The sequence below is a fragment of the Anopheles stephensi genome, unplaced genomic scaffold (assembly GCF_013141755.1).
Source record: "Anopheles stephensi strain Indian unplaced genomic scaffold, UCI_ANSTEP_V1.0 ucontig90, whole genome shotgun sequence".
Classification (NCBI taxonomy): domain Eukaryota; kingdom Metazoa; phylum Arthropoda; class Insecta; order Diptera; family Culicidae; genus Anopheles; species Anopheles stephensi.
In genome coordinates, this window is record NW_023405461.1 from 93,315 (window position 1) to 112,834 (window position 19,520).

General features: G+C 49.2%; 2 protein-coding genes and 1 pseudogene across 2 annotated transcripts; 1 reads left to right on the forward strand and 2 right to left on the reverse strand.

Moving 5' to 3' along the window:
* Positions 1–488: 488 nt before the first annotated feature.
* On the reverse strand, positions 489–13,009 carry LOC118517266 (tetraspanin-2A-like). Its single transcript, XM_036063239.1, has 5 exons — positions 12,584–13,009; positions 3,411–3,599; positions 3,142–3,321; positions 2,885–3,070; positions 489–1,082 (listed from the first exon to the last, which is right to left on the reverse strand). The coding sequence occupies exons 1-5, from the start codon at positions 12,647–12,649 to the stop codon at positions 852–854; spliced, it is 852 nt and encodes a 283-aa protein (XP_035919132.1). The 5' UTR covers positions 12,650–13,009; the 3' UTR covers positions 489–851.
* Positions 13,010–13,426: 417 nt separating this feature from the next.
* Positions 13,427–15,053, forward strand: LOC118517265 (mitochondrial ribonuclease P protein 1 homolog). Its single transcript, XM_036063238.1, has 3 exons — positions 13,427–13,863; positions 13,943–14,161; positions 14,256–15,053. Exons 1-3 carry the CDS (start codon positions 13,511–13,513, stop codon positions 14,929–14,931), a joined length of 1,248 nt encoding a protein of 415 aa, XP_035919131.1. The 5' UTR covers positions 13,427–13,510; the 3' UTR covers positions 14,932–15,053.
* LOC118517264 lies at positions 14,942–19,168 on the reverse strand (annotated as a pseudogene).
* Between the last annotated feature and the right edge of the window lie 352 nt (positions 19,169–19,520).

Genomic DNA, 19,520 nt, shown 5'->3' on the forward strand with positions numbered 1-19,520 from the left:
CCCAGGATCTTCTTCGCTATAAGGACAAAAACGCTGATCCTTGGACCTTTATGTGTCTTAATACAAACGACGATATAAACTCGCTAGGACAATAGGCCATCAAATGAAAGATCTTAAAAAATAGCCAAATTTTGTTTGACGTATGCGTTTCTGGTAATTGCCTGTTTCTAGAGGTTTTCTGCCGAATAAATATACAATTTCCACTCAAGGTATGAAACAAGTGATGCCATATGCAAAGCAATGTCTTATCTGCTCTATGAACAACATGATCAGCAGGTGATTCATGGGTTCGCCCCTGTTATTGTATAACCTGATAACGCTACTCAAACAATACTACACCGTGAGTCAAGCAACCCCTTCTGGAGGTGCTCTGGAGTGTAGTTATCAATGAACAACTGACGCATTTGCCATAGCTCGTTCTGCTCACGATGTACCAATTTCGGATGGTTTGACTGAGGGAGGGCGCCTCAAACACTAACGCTCGAAGAATTGATTCATGTTTAGCTCTATTTTTACAATCTCTACCGGTAGTTCATAATTATATATTCGATCGTTGCTTGTGCTTATACGCTTAGCCGTACCGATGATTTCCCACGATGAAATGCATCTTTACGGTCGTAAGGTCTAAAAGCGCGGAATTTAAGTACATTTACCCCCTAACGCCTATGGACGAATGATTAAAAAAAACATACGAAATGCAATAACTTTGCGTACTTATGTCTGCTGCGTGTCGTTAAAAAGGGCGAAACTACCACACACACACACCGGTGTAGTGTGTGATAAAATAACGATTATGGGCACGATTGCCGGTTATGCTGGCTGCAGGGCTTTGGGTGGCGGCGGTGGCAGATTCAATGGGAAGCCTTCATGACGGGTTGATCCACACGTGGCACGACGGGTTTCAGCGGGATTGGCGGTTTTGTACTGCTGTGTGGCGTAGGATTGCCGATGGTGGCCGGCGAGAGAGGAGTCAGCTCGCGGGTTCGCTTCACCCGCACCGAATGGTTGTCCCCGTTTGGCAGCATTAGCGTCGGTCGTTTGAGTAACATCGTGAGCTGAATGACACAGAATATGCCGAGACTCTGGAGGTGAGAAGAACGAATGAGAAGTGAGTGCCAGCTGAAACATTTCACCACGCTGTGAAATATTTCAAGCATATGATACAAAAGCGATTGATTTGAATTGCTCTAGAGGTTCGTTATCGCGCACCGCCGCACACGTGGTCTTCTCTTCCGCACTATAAAATTACAAATCGAAACACATTGTGCCCCAAGCTATTCAAGGACCGAGTGATAATAATGGAAGGAGAGCAAGCAAAATCGGCATCATCGGTACCCCGGTACCCCGGTTTGTTTATTATTGTTTTCACACGCTACAAACGCGGAAATCGTTTGTCTTTTTCGGTGTGTTTATTAACTGGGTATGAAACATTGCAGCAGGAAGGAAGCCTGTCGGTGCGTGTGTATGTTCGGGATATATATTTTTACATTTTCCGACCACACGCAACAAAGAATCGTGGGCAACCTCTTAATGGGTGGCGCGCGAAAGAGTAGCGGCAGTGCCGAAGGAAGAGCCGAAAAAGAAGAAACTGTACACATCTGCTGATGTTGCCCGTTCTTCTTGAGACTTCCGTAATGTGAGCGTGAAGCTAAAGACCATTGTGGGATGCGTGAAGGGCCTCCCGGCTGGAACCGATGAATCGTAACTCACTACGGAGACAAAGGTATTCTATCTGCGCCATGTTTATCTCAGTATAAAAATGTGACGGTAGTGTGTGGCAAGCGAGCGGTTGAGAAATTCATTGAAGGAGCAGCATAAAAACGACGTTGGCAAGGTTCCATTGTACGATCCTAGAACGAACGTCGAAAAACCGGCCGTAAGACCATGACCTACATTGCAAGTCTCTGACGTGTGCGGGACCAAGACGCTTTTGAAAAATAAACAGCAACAGGTACAACCACAACGCCACCACCAGTATCATCCACTAACCATGGCGTTATATCATCTCCGCCGGCAGCTGGCGGCTGGGGTGCTGGTCACAATTAAAAAGAAGAATAAGACAACAAAATCGGTATCGCGACACAACAATGGTCATATTGTCGCTTGTCTACTGCGGCCATCCACACGTACGCAAACGTCTCACCACCGTGTGTGTGTCAGCTAGTCGTGTGACCATTAAATCAGATCGACCAGTCAAACTGGCTGCTGCTGCTGCCGCCGCTGCTGCCTGCCCCCCATCAACCGCAGAGACCGATGGGATGTAGGAATGAGTGGCATTTGCCATCCATTTTCCCGACACATTCAACTACGGGGTACGGCCGTACGTATGTACCAGTCTCAGGGTGGCCTTCCATTTTCCATCCCGTTGGCGTTCATTCAGCGTAAGGTTTGTGGCTCGTTGACAGACAACGGGCGCATGACGTCGCCACCGACGTGTCCCACGAGATGTAAACAGAGACACACACACACACAGGCGAACCGAGAGAGTGGACGCATTTTATTTTTGACCACAGGATCGCGCCAACACACAAGGTACGGTTTATGCTGCAACCCCCACCCGCTACTAACGGCACCGTTTGGTACGGTTTTGTTGAATATAAATAATCTATTCATTATTTTGAAATCTTCTCTGTCCCATCTTTTTGCGATCGCGCGTGGGTCAACTCAAGCACCGCTCTGGACGAGAGGGATCCTGTGTGCAAGAATGACTAATTTTCTTAATTAGTTACTCCATTTATGCTGCAAGATTTATCGCCCCGTGCCCCCGCGGGTTCGCCGATGCGTTGCGCGGAAAAGAATTTATGTTAAGATTTAAGAGGACAGCATTCTTTCATCACCCCGCAGAAACACAGGGCGGAATACGGAACGCCCTCCCCCCACATACCTGTATTAGGGCGGAGGCAACCGCAACCACCGCGACACGAATCATGTTCATCTCGATGCTCTTCACGAACACGTGCATGCAGCCGGTGCTGAAGACGTTCGTATCGATCGGATCGTAGCAGGACCACGGGAAACCCTGTTTGTTCTTTTTGTAGTCATGGATGCCATTGTAGCCGCAGCAACGGAACTGTGAGGGAAGATGTTGTGTTAAGATACACCGTGCTAACCATCATTAGCCTCGCGGCGGAGCCAACTTACATCTCGCTGCAATCGGTTCCAGATGTGCGTCTGATCGTTGGTGTCGTCTCGGGCCAGAAAATCGGTAAAGCTCGTCTCGATGGCCAGTTCGGCCGGAACGATGAGATGCGCCTTGGTGGCCACTGCCCACCCACTAACTAAGAATAAGATCACAATAAACAGCACTAACAGTGCACAGAACTGCAACGAGAGACAAACGTGTGTGCGGTGAGATTGTTAAGCCTTTGTAAGGTCGCTCTCTCTCTCTCTCTAGCGGTGGGATGTATTACCAATCCTAGATAACACCGATGCTTCCGGCTCGCTGATGTCCACCCGAGGTAGCACAGTGCCTGCGATATGATGCCGAGTCCGATCAGTACGGCAAACGGTTCCCAGAACTGATTCTTCACGATCGGTGCGTACTGCTTGTGGGTCCATAGTAGGAATGCTCCGATTAATAGCTGTGCGCCGCCACATATCTAAAGCGAAAAAGACGGTACACGGGATGCACGTTAATACACAAGGAGGCCACAAAGAGTTTTCTAGTGCGATGGGGCCTAGACCGTGTGCTCGTTTGACGATGATCAACTGCGAGTGCAGCTGCAGCGGAAAATTGAAGCTCGGCTCGGTTCGGCGTTTTCACACAGGCCAACAGCAATTACCGTCACACTATAGACAGCCGGAGAGCTAGATACGAAAAAAAGGGGCGAAGTTCATAAATTTGTGCTGGGCAGCGTTGTGAGAGATGGATCTGTGTGCGTGTTAGCATAAACAAATGCGTGAAAAGTTTATACACTTCGCCAGCTACATCACAGGCCCATGCACGCGACCAGTGGAGTAGAGTAGAGAATTAAGATAAACAATCACTGTCTTAGAAACTGTTGCTCCTATGAAAACACACACGCTTTCCTCGTGCAGCAGCAGTCCACTGGCGGCTTACACTTAGAATGTTGCTTCTGCTCTACAACAGCAGGAAGATGAGGTACAGGCTATCAACGACGCTGTGTACTCTGGGTGATGAGCAATGGGTTACGAGTGTACTACGAGCTGCAAAATATTTCAAAAAAGCAGAACTTTACCGTTGATTGACACACTCGAAGATGGGTCAGTCGGAAGGCAAAAATAGCTGAGTGATTGATCGTTGACAGGTTGACGATTTCAAGCTCAGCATTAGCTTACTGCTTATCAGCCGATCGCTTCACCGGTGTATTCGTCGGGGGGTGTCTGGGTGGCGACAAACTTTTACAAGAGACGATCTTAGACCGATCAAAGAGCGGTTTCATTTCATGGCGCTTTACAGTACCAACATTCCTCACAAAGCTATGTCTTCCTCAACCCCATTTCCGAATCTTCAATCCATTGAGCTGAGATTTCGTCAGCGGGACTCATTATTTTTGCATCTGTTTTTGGGAGATACGATCACGTTTTCCCTTCCATTATCGTCGTTGTCCGAGGACTGTGCTCATTAAACCGATCGTTAAAGTGAGTAGTTTATTGGTTTTGTAATACAATTTTATTTAAGCGCTTTGCTGCGTGCTCAAATGGGCGTTTCTGACCTTCTGATCGTGGTACTCTGAGGATAGTAGTAGATCGTTCGAGTCTGACATCTCTTCTCACATATAGATGGCGCTGATAACATAATAGACCACAATGAGACAACCTGAGCCTGACTCATATACCGCATAGATTAATAATTAAAAAGCAAACCAAAATGTTATGGAATTTTCTACATCTTTCGCTTCCCCGAAATCGGGTTGTCCTCGGAGAGAGCTCCACAGAATGGCAAACAATAAATATTGACCAGCCTCCAGCCGTTCAAACATCAACCCCGGGGCCATACGCCAGATTATTGACGGGCATGACAATACAAATCCATTAATCCCAACACCCCCCACCCAACGACCCGCTAGAACACGATCTAGAACAAGTCCATCTTAAGAGATTTGTTTACAAATCTCGACAACGACACGCCAGTGGTAGTGGTGCTGCTCGCTAGCAAATCCCATTTTCCGAATCAAATTTTGAAGGGTGCCCAGCGAATGGTGGTAGCTGCAATATCATTTGAGAATTCTTCTAATGCCACTCATGTTCGTTCACAGCACTTTACCCATTTTCACACCGAGAGTAGTATGAAATAAAAGCTGCCAAAATGGATGTCACACGATCATCAGCGCTTCAGCGAGAGCATCATTCTCGAGTCACATCACGTATCATCGTTGCGCTGGCGGCGTGGTTGGCCACATTCATAGTGGTTTCACGCGAATAATGGTACAAAGTTTACTGTTTAGTCACACTTTTCCGGGCTCTTGTGGGGCAGTCAGTGTGGCAGGCACCGTGGTGAACAAAACTAACGGAACGGATTATTCGAAACTAGCGGCGGCCGATTATGAAGTTTGTTGTCCGTTCTTCGTCACCCCAAAACGAACCGCCGCCATGCATTATGCATATTCCCCGAATGGTTCCCCTCCTGTTGGTGGAGTCCCTAGCCTCCAATCGGTGGGTGATGGCACTTCATATCGAAGATGACCGACAAGACGGTTGGAAGTTTTACAACCCATCGTTATATGGCCGCAAACAAAAAACCGCATTTTCATCGCCCTAGGTTATGTTTTCCATAACAATAAGCGAAAGCGATTCCAAATCTCAAGCCCGTTTGAAACAGCCCCACTGAATGATGTGCTGTGTGATAGAATTTACAAACATTGCAATAATAATGCCAGCATTAGCAAGAGTTCCTTCCTCCCTACATTTCACGCCCGTTGAACCTCCCCAGTGTTGTGGCACGAACCGGCACTTATTAGCGGCATGGGGGTACTTCAAAATTCCGCATAATAAAATGAAGTTTTGCTTTGCAAGATCGATAACGGCCGGAAGGTGCAGATTGGTCATGGTTTCGACGATTCTGTCGAACGCCACAGTCACAGACTGCTAAACCGCTCACCACAGAGAACTCGAGTCGTGACTCGGCTGCTGAAGCGCTTCTTACGCAGCTCGTTCCGTTCGTTTAACCGCTTCAAAGTGGCAATCGAGGGTGGGTTTTAATGTGACGTTTTTTTTCACATTTTCTACCAAACGAAACCATTATTAAAAGACGCTTCCCTGGTGCCAAAAGAAACATGAGCGAATGTGACATAATTATGTTGGAAAATTTATTGGAGCAGCGGCGACGTGCTCAATAGGGGTGGCACACACTCCACGGTTTCAAGGGGTGACGCATTTAGTAGCGGCAGCAACTCCTATCTCCTATTTGCAAGCGTGCGTTCGAATTGAGTTGAAAAAACCAAAAATACCCACCACTCAACCCAAGCCGCCTGAGCTAGAGAGATTCGTTCCGATTCGTTCTACTTGCAAAACCGGCCAGTCTCTCCAACAAGCATCGAGAAGGGATGACACCGAATCGGCGCAATCGGCAAATACAGAGATGATGCTAGGCGAGATGATTTTAAGCAAATGAAGTGTGACTACAAATCATCTTTTCAAACAGACAACAGAGAGAAGTCTTCACCAATGATGTGCACGCCATCTCATATTGAGGGAGCCAAATTCAATGGCACATTCTTTTACAGCCGTGTAGAATTCGCACCATATTCCTCGCAAAAGCCACCACCAACATGATCCAAAATCAATGTTCAGTAGCACCCCCCCCCCCAAAGACATGAGGAAATGGATCGTTTAAGCTAAAATACATCCAGAAAGTCCCCATATACATTAGCCGATTACCGTTTTATTGCCAGTTGCGGTGTGCAGTTAAAAAATCCGTATCCGTAAACCGTTTCAAGCACATAAAAGCGTCTGAACAACATGAGCCGAATCAGAGGTGGATTGAAGTAGCAGTGATCAGTTACAGATGCGCGAGATCATCACCCATAAAAGCATTAATGTAGAACGCACGCATTGGTGTGCTGTGAGGTTTAGCGGCTCACCCTCCTATGGGGAGTTGTTTCCTAACCGAAACCATATTAACGTCACACATCCCTCGAATGATTTTTGAACGCTCAGGACATTATACTGTTAATTAACGACCCTTGGGAAAATTCTTCGCTGGCCGGTCGCTGTGAATGCAGCTCAAAGTCTGCACTGATTGCCACACCCATTAGCACTCGGCGGTCGGCTGTCCCCGTTTTTTTTTTTTGCATCTGCGGTGCACCGAAGCCTCCGCTATGAAGGTGTTGAGAGACGTGTGTACGTAGGTGAGCCGGAGTCGCAGTACTGCGTTTCCTATCCCATGGTTCACTCACCGTTCTAAACATAGACACCCTTCCATCGTCAGCTGGCCAACGCCGCGTGGAGGAAAAACCCTTGACTCGAGTCGAACGAACTTCGACTGGATATATGCCCGACGTGGAAAGGTACATATCACAGCTCGTAGTAGTAGAAGTAGTTCTCCTTTTTTGGCGTTTGGCACGAAAGGGCTACGAGACGGGCTGCGCTGAACAGAAGAGAACCTCACCGGTTGAATGATGATCTTCGGTTACTCCGAGGGCAACTCCGCTCCTGTGTCTGTATCGCCGCCACGCTTCCCAAAGATGGTTTTGTTTATTTATACTTTGCCCCGAAAGAGGGCAGGCAGCAGTTGGAGTCTATTCCCGTTGGAGTCATTCGATCGAATTCTTCCGACCGATCTCCTATCTCCAGACGATTCGACCGACCGATCTGTTGAAGCGCGCCACAGTAGACGGGACAAGGTGCAGAAAAACCCCGTTCGGTTTGTTTGTGCTTGGGTGTTTTGTGAAAACTGCAACATTATTGCCGTTTAATTTGCTTGTTCGACAGTGTGTTTGACGCGGCAAACACGGAACGCACGGAACCAAAACACACAAAGCCAGCTGGGGATGGGCTGGGGATGTTTTGGAGACTAGCTATTGGCGTGGCACGGGTTCCAAGCGAAAAACAACAACATCGTCAACAGCGCTTCTTTGCACTATTCTTGATGATACAAATACACACGCGGTGAACGGTGAAACGGCATATGAAAAACGTTCCGATCGAACCATAAATAGCGGAAGGAACGGGAGAATCGGGCTTTGAAGTAGTGCGATCAAACGCGGCGATCTAACAATTTCATTACAACCAGACAGAGACAGAGACGGGTGCAGATATTCCAGGGCAAATTCTCCACGACACGTTTGATCTAGTATGAAGTGAGCGTTGTTTAGCGTTCATTATCGTCCACCCGTTAACTAGCTTTCCAAACAATACGATTACGTGTTGCCATTTGGATCGGAACCGTTTGATATGGCTCGATAAAAGTGGGGATCTAAAAAGGAATGCTAATAGGTGCAAATTAAACTGCGGCCTGTTAGAACTTGTTTGACTGCTCGAGATTTAATCCCGTTTCCTATGTCATCTCGCGCCATATGGGAAGTTTAAAAAGAACACAGTGCACTCACGAAGGTACGAGGCAACTGTCCTTCTCCAACGAAACAAACCCCTAAATGTATGCAATAAAACGCAATTCTGGCCATTGAATTCTATGCTTCTACGCAGCAATCGCTCTTCTGCCCGCAGTTCGGGATGTCGATTATTTTATCCCGCTTTTCTCATTTTCCCCGGTTCGCGCCCGGAAAGGGATTCTTCGTTCGAAGGGACCGCCGTTTCAAGCACATTACATCTTTCGCTCTCTCCCCGGGTACGGGTTTAGATTGATTCACCAACTGCGCAAAAAATACGGCTTCCTGTCCCCCTGCTGTGCATGCATCGGGAGGTTATTGCGTGTTCCGCCATCGGATGTTCGGTACGCATTTGGTTCACACGTGGTGTCTCTAAAATTCAAATCCAAAGAAATTTAAAATATTTTGCTTGTGTCTAGCGAAGCTGTCATACTGTCGTTCTGGGAAGCAGGGAAATTCTCCTCGCTGTGTCTATCGGCCATTCCAAGAACATAATCAACCGTACCGTTTGGTCCCTGCCCCGCCAAACACATGTGAAGCGAATAAAGGAAACTCCTGAGGCGTCTTGCGACATTGGGATCGTTCGGTCGGGGGGGTCAATCGCGTGCACCACCGATTTAGTCGAGGAACAATTCATAAATTTCTAACCACAGGATGACTTTACATACTCCCGCTTTCCTTCGCCACCAAGAAGCCGGAAAGCTAGGGGGAAAGGGAAGGCAGAAAGGGCCAAGTAGTCCTCTTGTAGTACCCAGTAATCCAACTAAATGCTTTCTTCTGCAGGATTAAAGTAATTGCCTTCGGGTGGTCGCTTGTAAACCACTGGTCTGCTTGGCCCCCTCTCCCCTTCACGACTGACAAAACTGTGGACAATCCAAAATGAGCATTGATAATGTACGCCAGCGTTGGAGAGTGATCACAATTTGGACCAAATCCAAGCGAAACGAATTCCGGCCAACGCAGGCTATATCCTCATAATCCTCCATCAACATACAACGAGCTCGCCTTCTGCTCCATCCTCGGTGGAGTAATGGAATACGTACTTTTTTTATTGTTAAAACATGTTAAGAATTATTACAACGACCCTGCTGATACACGAGAACAAAAAAAGTATGGAAACCGCTCAACTGAATTAAACGAGCTCACATTTCAACACAGTGTCCAAGTGCCCCAAGTGGACGACGCCAAGCTTTTGGGGAATCAATTTGGGCGGAAAAATCACCGAAAACAAAAATGAATGCAGACCAAGCACAGAGAACAGGGTACATCGACTACAAGGAGATTAGCTTCGGGTCATGATAATCCTTGTACGGCAAGCGGCCAGGCATGGGAAGGATTGTACGGCTTCGTACAGGAAAAAAAAGACACAATATCAAAGCGTGAGATATGCGTGTTTGTGTGTGTGTGCGACACAAACTTATCACGCGTCGGAATGGGACCAATTCTACTCGGCTCTAATGTCCGCCAACTTCGACGATATGCTGCTATTGTTTTTCATGGTCATCGGTAGTGAATGAACATCATCCTTCTCCGCTCCCCGGGACCATCGAGGGAATGGACGGCCATAATTAGAAGTGTAGCGCAATACCCACGAGAGATTGTCTCGCCGAGCGCAAAACCGCAGAAATTCAGATAATGATGTCTTCTCTGGGCCGGCGACCACGTACCATTCGTGTGCGATAGCGACGATAATGAAGTGGCCCGCCATCCTCTGTCTTGTTGACATCGCCAGATATATACATATTCCAAGGGTAGCTGAGAGGGTGTGTATTCCTACGTTTTCTTCCCTTCCCTTGTCAACAATGTGGCTCACGGATGTGTCTCTTTTTCGTTGTCAAATGGACCATCCAGCACTGAGGGAGTGGTTTCCCAACGCCCGTCACGTCGGTTACGAGGTGCCCTTGGTGTGTGTGTGTGTGTGTTTGCTCTTCAGAATCGGTTCTTATTTTTGGGGTAGGTTTGTGTGGCGTTCGTTTGCCTTGTTGCACAAAACCTCCCTCTAAAAGCGGGCACCTCCTAAATGGGCCTTCTTCAATGTGTTAAAGTCTCCTGTACCTCCGCCGACTTGGCGCGACTTGCGCTTAAATGATTGTGCAGCATGTTTCGCGCGCGCGATTAGAGGGGGACGAATCGAACGGAACCCCAAACGTGGCCACAATTCGGAATTTGTTATGTTTTTTTTGCGGGAACCACGTGCCCGGTGGTGGGTGACTTCTGTCTTGCCGTTTCCGGAGTTCCAGGAAAGCGAACGGGGGGGGTTTGGTTCGAGATTTGCTTCCCAAATCAGTATTTATGTCCGTAATCACCCGCCTGAAGTTTTATTTACATGCGGCGTCGATGACGGGTAAACTGAAATTGAATTTTGGAATTATTGAATGGGGTAGCAGTATACGGGGATGGGTGGTGGTCTCACAACATCTGGTGACGCTTGATTGGTCGTCGCTGCTGTGAACCTTTCGATTTGTTTTGGGTGTTTTGTTTACAACTCCCCACACCGGGGAAGGGAAAGGTCACCGGATACCTTACAGGGGTTCCTGAATCCTCCCACACCACTCTTCCTCCCCCCCCCCCCACCGAGGGGTAGGAAGGAAAAGATGGATAGGTTTAAATTAGATCCCTGCTGGGTGCTTCATCATCCTTTCCGGGCGTGTCGTGCGAGGATGATGAATAATCACATTTTACAACACAATAGTGAAACTTATCCTTCGCTCGAAAAATGATGATGATCTGTTTTAGCTTCAATTCTAGCGGGATTTAGATGAGTTTTCCGGTCAGCAACACTGCACGACCGTCACACTGCAGCTCGTCGAAGCGTAACGGTTGGATTTTTTTTGCTTGTTTGTGTGTGTGTGCACTACTCAACATAATGGTGTGACCAGAGGCGGCATTTCTGCTTATTAGTATGGCTAGCTAACAAAAGTCAATAGAGGTCTTTGTTGAAATGGTTTCCAATGAGCCCGGATAGTGCGAGAGAAAGTCCTCCGTGTATCTTCGGTGACATTTCACTCTGGTCTTGCCCCGCTGATGGATGCGTGCGTGGTTAGCCTAATCTGGTGCGCTGGTTCGCGTTGCTGCCACAGGTATGCGGGATGCCCAGTGCCAGGTAAGAAAAACTATCGCACCCATACAACGACACAAAAGCGTGATGCACGGCGTGTACAACCACAACAAAGCGCACCCAACATCGAAGGCGATGGTGGTGGTTGCTACGTACGACGCATCACATTTTTAAATACCACTCTCATCGCAGCAATCGTTGAGCGTGTTTGTAATGGGTTGCTACGATTGTTTTTAGTGAACTCTTGGTGTAACTATTTTTTTCCCGATAATTTTGATGACGAAGTTTCCCGATCATACAAAAATACGGGGCTTTTTTTCTCTCGAACGCTCTCGCTCTCGCTCTCTTTCACTCCCAGAGCTCACACACGTTTTCTTACCTGCGTTTTACCAGAGCATTTTGGTCTGTTTTATGTTAGTTACCCCTCTGTGTAAATTGCTAACCTCAACACCGCACACCACCACCAGCGAGCGAGAAAGACCGATTCCGGTTTTGAGGGTGCATATTTGAGCGTAGTACGTGTATGTGTGTGTGTGTCAATACAGGTTTAAGACCCCTGTCGACCATCCCATTAAGGGTGGGAAGCCAAGACTTTTCAGTCTTGCACGCCGCCACGATCACGCAAATCGATGCATTTATCGAGATGTTTCTCTCCTGCAAGACATCGGCGCTGACGTTTACACAACAACCTGGACGACCATTCCCCCATCGGACATACATTAAACAGTGGCACAATTAATCACATGCAAAGGAAAAAAGGTATGCGCCCTTCACACAACGCGCGACCAACAAACACATCGCAAGCTGCCCGTTTTGGAACATTCTCATCTCAGGTAGCCATGACTATGCATACGGTATCGACTGAGATTTCTTTTGTCGATCACCTTGGTCGCTCTGTTGTTTTCTGCACAAAGAACTGAGTAGAACTGATGTAAATTTTCAACCGAACACACGATCGCTGCCACCAATCTTCCCCTGGAGATCCACTGATCTTTTGGGCCGCTAGCACACTCACCGATATTAAAATCACATACGCATACACTAAATACTTGAAACACTTGATGCGAGCGGAAAGACGCATTTTATGGCTTGCTTCGATTCGCTGGAACACACATTCAAATCACTCCACTCCACGCGATGCACGCGGTTCAGGTTGGGATGCTGCTGCACTGTTGGGTTGTAGTCGGTAGGTGCGTCGTGGTTCAAATCGCAAACGCATGTTTGAAGCTCTCCTCAGATCATTATACTGCTGGCCGTTTCTACTAGCAGACGATACAAATGCGACAAACTAGACGGCACACTAATTACACAACCTTAGCGCGATTCCAGCGAGAGATGTTGACGCTGCGCGTTTCGAACTAGACCTCAACACAATGGCTAGCGCGCGTGTGGAAAACCACGACGAACCGATTTCTTGGAAACAACTGTGCGGAAAGCGAACGGTTAGCGCTTTTGGTTTGCGCCTGCATCACACTATGGGCGGCGGTTGCGTGCGTGCTGGGTAAATATGAAACCGAACGGGGGTGAAAATTGGAAATTATGTCCGGCTGTTTGGTTGTGCGCGGTATGCAACTGCATGTACGCACGGGAATGATGAGCGTTGCAATTTTTAATACCTTTTCATATTGTGGAAAAAAAATTATTTTGCAATTTAATTTGCCCAATGTGGACCATGTAACGCCACATTTTTTTAGTAAGATGGGGAATTTTTGTGGGGTTTTAATTTTGGTTGCCACAGTATATTTAGCAAATTCAATAAATTTTCCATATTCTAAAAATTCCCCCCGAAAATTTCCCTCATTTCCACGAACATCGCTGCGAGACCGGTATTTTTTGACAGGAGGGAAAAACGTAAACAAATAAACACACTGCAAACTGTCATTCGGCGCGTGTGCCCCAGCACATTGTTTACAAGTTACCGTAGGAAAATTATTACACCAAAATGTTACGCACGTTTCTCGTGACCACAAGAATACTTGGAAAACCAAACTTTTCGGCCACTTCCGGGTCGATTTTGGTTCGACATCTTTGCCCTTCGAGTGTATTATGGAAACAGTACGCAAATCTTCCGCACAGCCAAGAGCTACCGGAACGAAAAAGTGATCGGAAAGAAGCGAACGGCAGGCGTAGCAGCCCTATCTCCTCCACCACACCACCGGTCACAGTCGATGTGGAAAAGCGTAGAAAAGTGCTCGAGCTGGAAATAGAGGTGATGCGCCAAGAGGGCAGAAAGGTGCCGTCCGTTTCGACGATCAAACCTGACCAATGGGAACATCTCTTGGGCCTATCGTCCCGGTAAGCGATCCCTGCGACCCTTAAGCGTCGGGCGTAGTAGTTTCACGAAAAAGTGATTAAACTTTGCACATAATTACAGAAATCAACGACGCCATTACTATCTATACCTGTGGAACATTGAGATGGTTCGCTTGGGGAAGCAGATGAAGAAAGAGCGCAAGCAGGAAGAGATAGCCAAACGGCGCGAGGAACTGTTGAAGGCGAACGCGGAAAACGATCACATTGTTTACGGGCTCTTTCACAACACCATGTTCCTGCGGATATACGATTCGACGATGGATCACTTTCACAACAACCGGTACGGTTCCAGCTTACCGCCCCGGTCATAGTAATGTGATCCGACCGATCTTTCCCCCGGATAAAATAATAACCCGTCGCCCTGACCTTTTCAGACTCGTTCAAGCGATACGTTACGGGATCAATCTCGTGATCGACTGCTCGTACGACGATTACATGAACGATAAGGAGATGCGTAATACGGCCAAGCAGCTAATGCTGTGCTTTGCCCTGAACCGATCCCACACGGAACCGTTCAACATTCACCACTGCAATGCCAACTTCAACAAAACGACGATGAAACAGCTGGAAAAGCATCTGGTGCAGTTGCACCAACCGGAATTTCCGTTTAACGTTACCGAGCGTAGCTATACGGATCTGTTCCCCAAGGAACGGCTCGTCTACCTCACGCCCCACTGCAAGAACGATCTCACCGAGTTCAATCCGGATGATGTGTACATCATCGGTGCGATGGTGGACAAATCGTCCCAGGAACCCGTTTCGTTGGGTAAGGCGAAGAAGCAAGGCCTGCGCATGGCACGGCTACCGCTCGACAGCTATTTTCAGTTCAAAAGCGGCAAATCACTGACGCTCGATCAGATGGTGGCGATCATGCTGGAGCTGAAGACGAGCAACGATTTCGGAAAGGCGTTCCAGCACGTACCACGACGGAAGGTGACGACGTTGGATGAGGCAGCGGAGAGAGAGCAGGAAATGCGCCAAGCTGCCAAGTTCAAGTTCGACTTCAAGCTGACCGGTGATAAGCGAAACAGCAAAAAACCACCGCGCTAGACGCGTGCTCTTCGTACAGGTTGCCGTGATTCGGCGTGTGTAACACACTATATTGTTGAGTAAGATTAAACGTTAGTCCCTAGCCCTGGGAGCGAATAATGCTCGGCAGGGTAGCTCCCCTAGTCGATGTGTGTTGCTTAATTTCGGCGCCGTCTCGTTCTGCTGATACGCCACGCGTTCGGTTCCTCGTACTTGTTGTACAGTGGTTCCAGCCGTTGGTTCTTCTTGAACTTGCTCAGCTTCGTAGGGTCGGAGAAGCGGAAGAAGGCCGGTGCGAACTCGACCAACCATTTGGGATCGATTGTGGTCACCTCGCGCATATACTCTTTCGTCGTTTGTACCAGCTCGTGATAGACCACCCTGGAAGAGAAAGAACGAAAGGCTGTTAAAATGGAGTACGATAAGGAAAATAGGCGGGCGCGAACTTACCATTCCGGTTGTCGATTGAACAGCGCGCTGGACGGATGAATGTAGACGACCTGCGAGTCAACCAGCGTCCGGTAGCCCTCCTGTGGGTCCTTCTTTGCCGCATTTCGGAAGAACCCGGAACAGATGGCTTTCTGTACGCGCACCGTATTCTTGCCGGCCGACACCACGTCCAGCTTGTGCCGATCCATGATGCCCAGCAATTGTTTCCGCACGTCCTGCGCTCGCTTGAGAGTGCGAATTTGCACAAAGTTTTCATAGCACCAGGCGTTCGAGAATTTGTTATTCTTCCAGCTATTGTAAACCGCCAGCAGCGTCAGGTGGTCGCCTTCGATCTGGTTGAACTTGGCCTTCTTCTGATCGGCCAGCGCCTGCTTATCCTTTGGCCGGTAGAAAACGTTCTGCACGGAGAGCATCGAAACGATCGTAAGCACCTCGTCGGAGCACTGCAGCGCTACGGACATAATGAGCAGCTTGGATAGGTTCGGTTCGAGCGGGAACTCCGCCATCCTTCGGCCGAGCCTCGTTAGCAATCCTTCGTTGTCGAGCGCCGACAGCGAGTGCAACTGTTCCAGTGCCATGACGAGCGACTCGACCGGCGGTGCGTCCATGAAGTCGAAATGCAGCAGATCGTTGATTCCCATCGTTTTTAGCTGCAGCACTGTGGTGGCAAGATTCGTCCGTTGAATCTCGGGCACGGGCGTGGGTAGCATTTCGTCCCGGTACGCGCGCTCCGTGTACAGTCGATAGGCTTTTCCTGGCCCGGTACGACCGGCACGACCCGCTCGCTGTTTAGCGGCCGCTTGCGAGATCGGGGTGACCACCAGCGAGTCCATGCCCGTCTTCGAGTTGTACACCTTTTGCTTCACAAAGCCGGGATCCACCACGTAGTAGATGCCATCGATAGTGAGCGACGTTTCGGCAATGTTGGTAGCAATCACCACCTTCCGGCTGCCCGGTGGAGCTGGATCAAAGATGCGCGTTTGCATCTCCGATGGTAGCGCGGAGTAGACGGGCAGGATAATTAGCTCCGGGACATCCGGGCCGAGCGATTTCATGCGCTCGTACAGTATTTCGCACGCCGTGTCAATTTCTTCCTGGCCCGTGAGGAACAGCAGCACATCGCCGGGCGGTTCGCGCAAATGAATCTGCATTACGGTAATGAGCGATGCGTCCAGATAGTCCGTTTCCGGCTCCTTCGTGTACAGTATCTCCACCGGGAACGTCCGTCCAGGGATGGTGAAGATGGGTGCTTCGAAGAAATACTGCGAAAACTTTACCGCGTCCAGTGTGGCGGACGTGACGATAAGTTTCAGTTCCGGGCGCTTCTGCACGGCTTGCTTCAGCAGCCCAAACAGCACATCCGTGTGGATCGTGCGCTCGTGCGCCTCGTCCAGCATGATGACCGAGTACGATTTGAGGTCAAAGTCAACCAAACACTCGCGCAACAGCATACCGTCCGTCATGTACTTGATGACCGTTTCCTGGCTGGTGCAGTCCTCGAAACGGATCGTGTAGCCCACCTCCTGCCCCAGCCGGCAACCGTACTCCTCCGCCACACGCTTTGCCACCGACATGGCCGCAACACGACGCGGCTGCGTACAGCCAATCTTGCCCCGCGCAATAAACCCGCTCTCGGCGAGATATTGCGTGATTTGGGTCGTTTTGCCCGAACCAGTCTCGCCGATTACGATCAAAATTTGATTATCCGTAACCGCTTTGATGAGATCGTCGCGTAGTTTGTAGATCGGCAACGATTGCCGCTGCTCCACGAGGCTCATGTCGGTTTTCCGCCCAAACGAGCTCTTCTTTCCGCCGATGATGGCCTTCTTCCACTCGGGGACGTCCTGCGTGGACATACCGACACCGCGCGTGTTGGCCGCCATCGTACGCTCGTCATCCTCATCCGGCAGTGGATCGATCCAGTTTTTGTTCATGTTCGTCGGAACGGCGTCCATTTCCTGCTCACGCTGAAGCATCTTCTGCTCGCGTCGTTCCTTCGCTAGCGCCGTCTGCATCATGGCCGCTTGCGCGAGTGATCCATCCGGGTTCTTCACTATCCTCACCGGGGAAAGATCGTGCAGCGCGCGCCCATGGCCCTGCAGGAAGGGGGGTTCATCCTCTACGATTTCGATCTCAATGTCTGCCTCACTATCCTCGTCCTTGGGCAGCAGTCCCGTTTCCTCGTCAAAGTCCGGCATCTCGGATCGATCGATCACACCGGACGAGATCATCTGCTTGATTTCCCAGCGTTCGGGGGACGAAATGCGGGTCACCTTTTTGCGTGACGTTTCCTCCACCGGTTCGAGTGTGCCTTCCTGGAGATTGAGCATCGATGGCACGGTCATCGGGCGATCCGGATTGCGCCCCGCAAGCTCCGCATCAGCCGCCTCCTTCAGATGTGCGTGCGAGAGCGGATTCAAGTCCCGCCCGTCCGATTGGTCCACCTCCTTCATGCTGAGAGAAATTTTTGTTCCCCGCCAGCGACATAACCTTCACCTTCACCTCATCGCCCCGGTTGACCACGTCCGTGACCAGGTTCACCCGGCCCTCGGTAGATAGCTGCGAAATGTGCACCAAACCTTCCTTCTTGCGCCGGAATCCATTCAGCTGCACAAAGCATCCAAAGCGACGATGTTCACCACCCGTCCGTCGTAAATGTTGCCCGGTTCAGGTTCTTCCGGCATGGGTGGCGTCCGTTTCCTTCTTTCCACGATCGGTGCCGGTTCGCGCGAATTACTCCGATTACGATGGCGGTGGTTCCTGTCGCGGGAGTGGCTTCCCGAACGACTCCGTCTCACCCGGCGATCCCGTTCCCTGTCACGATCCCGCTCACGACCTCCCCGTTCCCGATCACGGTTCCGGTCACGATCGTGCCGATCTCGGCTCCTCGAACGGCTTCGGCGCTTCCTATCCTTCGATCTGCTTCTCTTCGCCGATCACGCGATCTACTACGATCACGTCGTTTTCTCTCGATCTACTGCGCTCTTTCCTTCGCTCACGAGACTGACTGCGCCGGTCACGACGCTTCGCCCCTTATCCTCTTCTGTAGTTTTGGTCGGGGCCAGATTTTCCAGCTCAGCAAACATATTGTCCACCTCGAGCTGTTCGCGAGATTTGCCTTCCTCCTCCTTGCTCGCTTTCGATGGAGCCATTTGTTCCAGCTCCGAGAACATATCGTCGACCACATCGCTTCCGAACGCTTTTCTTGTCTTCCTTGCGATCTCTATGTTTTTCCCGCTTCTTGTCATCCTTCGCATCCGCATCATCCGCTTCCTCATCGGATGAGAACGCCTTCTTATTGTTCGGTATCGCCAAGCCGGGGAATTTGAAAGCCAGATTCTTGCCATCGTTAGCGTCATCCTCAAACGCGGAAGACCCCGGTTTGCCGCCTGCTGGCTTCATGAGCTGTATAAATGCGCAGCAGATTTGTGGTGAAGGAGTCGGAAAATTCGGCACCATTTTCTACCAGCACACGCTTGAACGCGTCGATGGTGGGGTTCTTATGTGCCAGAATCGATAATAAACTCCGCTGGTGAATGAAGAAAAGAATAATCGAGATGTAGCATATTCCTGCGGCAGCTATTACGCCCAACCAAAACAAGCGCTACCCAAATCTTTGTCGTTCAATCCGAGATGGTTCTCCAGCTCCGTGCAAATCTTCGACACCAGCGACAGGTGCTCCAGCTGCTCCAATTCATTCATATTGGAGGATTGTTAAGAAGGGAGAACCACCGATTTTTACACAATTTTAACACACTTTTGCCTACAAGCCATTAAGTAAAGAGATGCAAATAAAATTTGGCTTGCATGTTGTGACAGCTCTTTGACGTTAACCCTCACCTAGCCAAAGGGACATTTCACGGAGCTGTCAAAAGGAGTATGGAAAATTAAAATTTGCCTTATTACCGGACAAAAAATCGATTTATTGAACGTGTTCTTAATTGTTTGGGTTTTGTTTTATACTAAAATAGCTTAAGCAAAATTACCCACTTATATGTGTCACATTCTGATGTCCCACGCGCATCTTGTTTTGATTTCGAGCGTCAACAAACTCAATGTTTTCGTTCTTTCTTTTTCCTTCGATACGTCCCAACTGCTGCTCGGCTTGTGATAACAGATTCAAGTTGCGTGTGTGATCCAAAACCCGGACAGCCTTATCA

What these genes read in the sequence shown, in the direction of transcription:
- LOC118517266 (XM_036063239.1), bottom strand. Translation starts at nt 12,649, where the DNA reads ATGCGTCTTTCCGCTCGCATCAAGTGTTTCAAGTATTTAGTGTATGCG. An exon ending in ATCGGTGTTATCTAGGATTG is followed by an intron (nt 3,322 to 3,410) that starts GTAATACATCCC and finishes CTCTCGTTGCAG; the next exon opens with TTCTGTGCACTGTTAGTGCT. An exon ending in GGAACCGATTGCAGCGAGAT is followed by an intron (nt 3,071 to 3,141) that starts GTAAGTTGGCTC and finishes CTTCCCTCACAG; the next exon opens with TTCCGTTGCTGCGGCTACAA.
- LOC118517265 (XM_036063238.1), top strand. Translation starts at nt 13,511, where the DNA reads ATGTTACGCACGTTTCTCGTGACCACAAGAATACTTGGAAAACCAAAC. An exon ending in CTCTTGGGCCTATCGTCCCG is followed by an intron (nt 13,864 to 13,942) that starts GTAAGCGATCCC and finishes ACATAATTACAG; the next exon opens with AAATCAACGACGCCATTACT. An exon ending in GATCACTTTCACAACAACCG is followed by an intron (nt 14,162 to 14,255) that starts GTACGGTTCCAG and finishes TGACCTTTTCAG; the next exon opens with ACTCGTTCAAGCGATACGTT.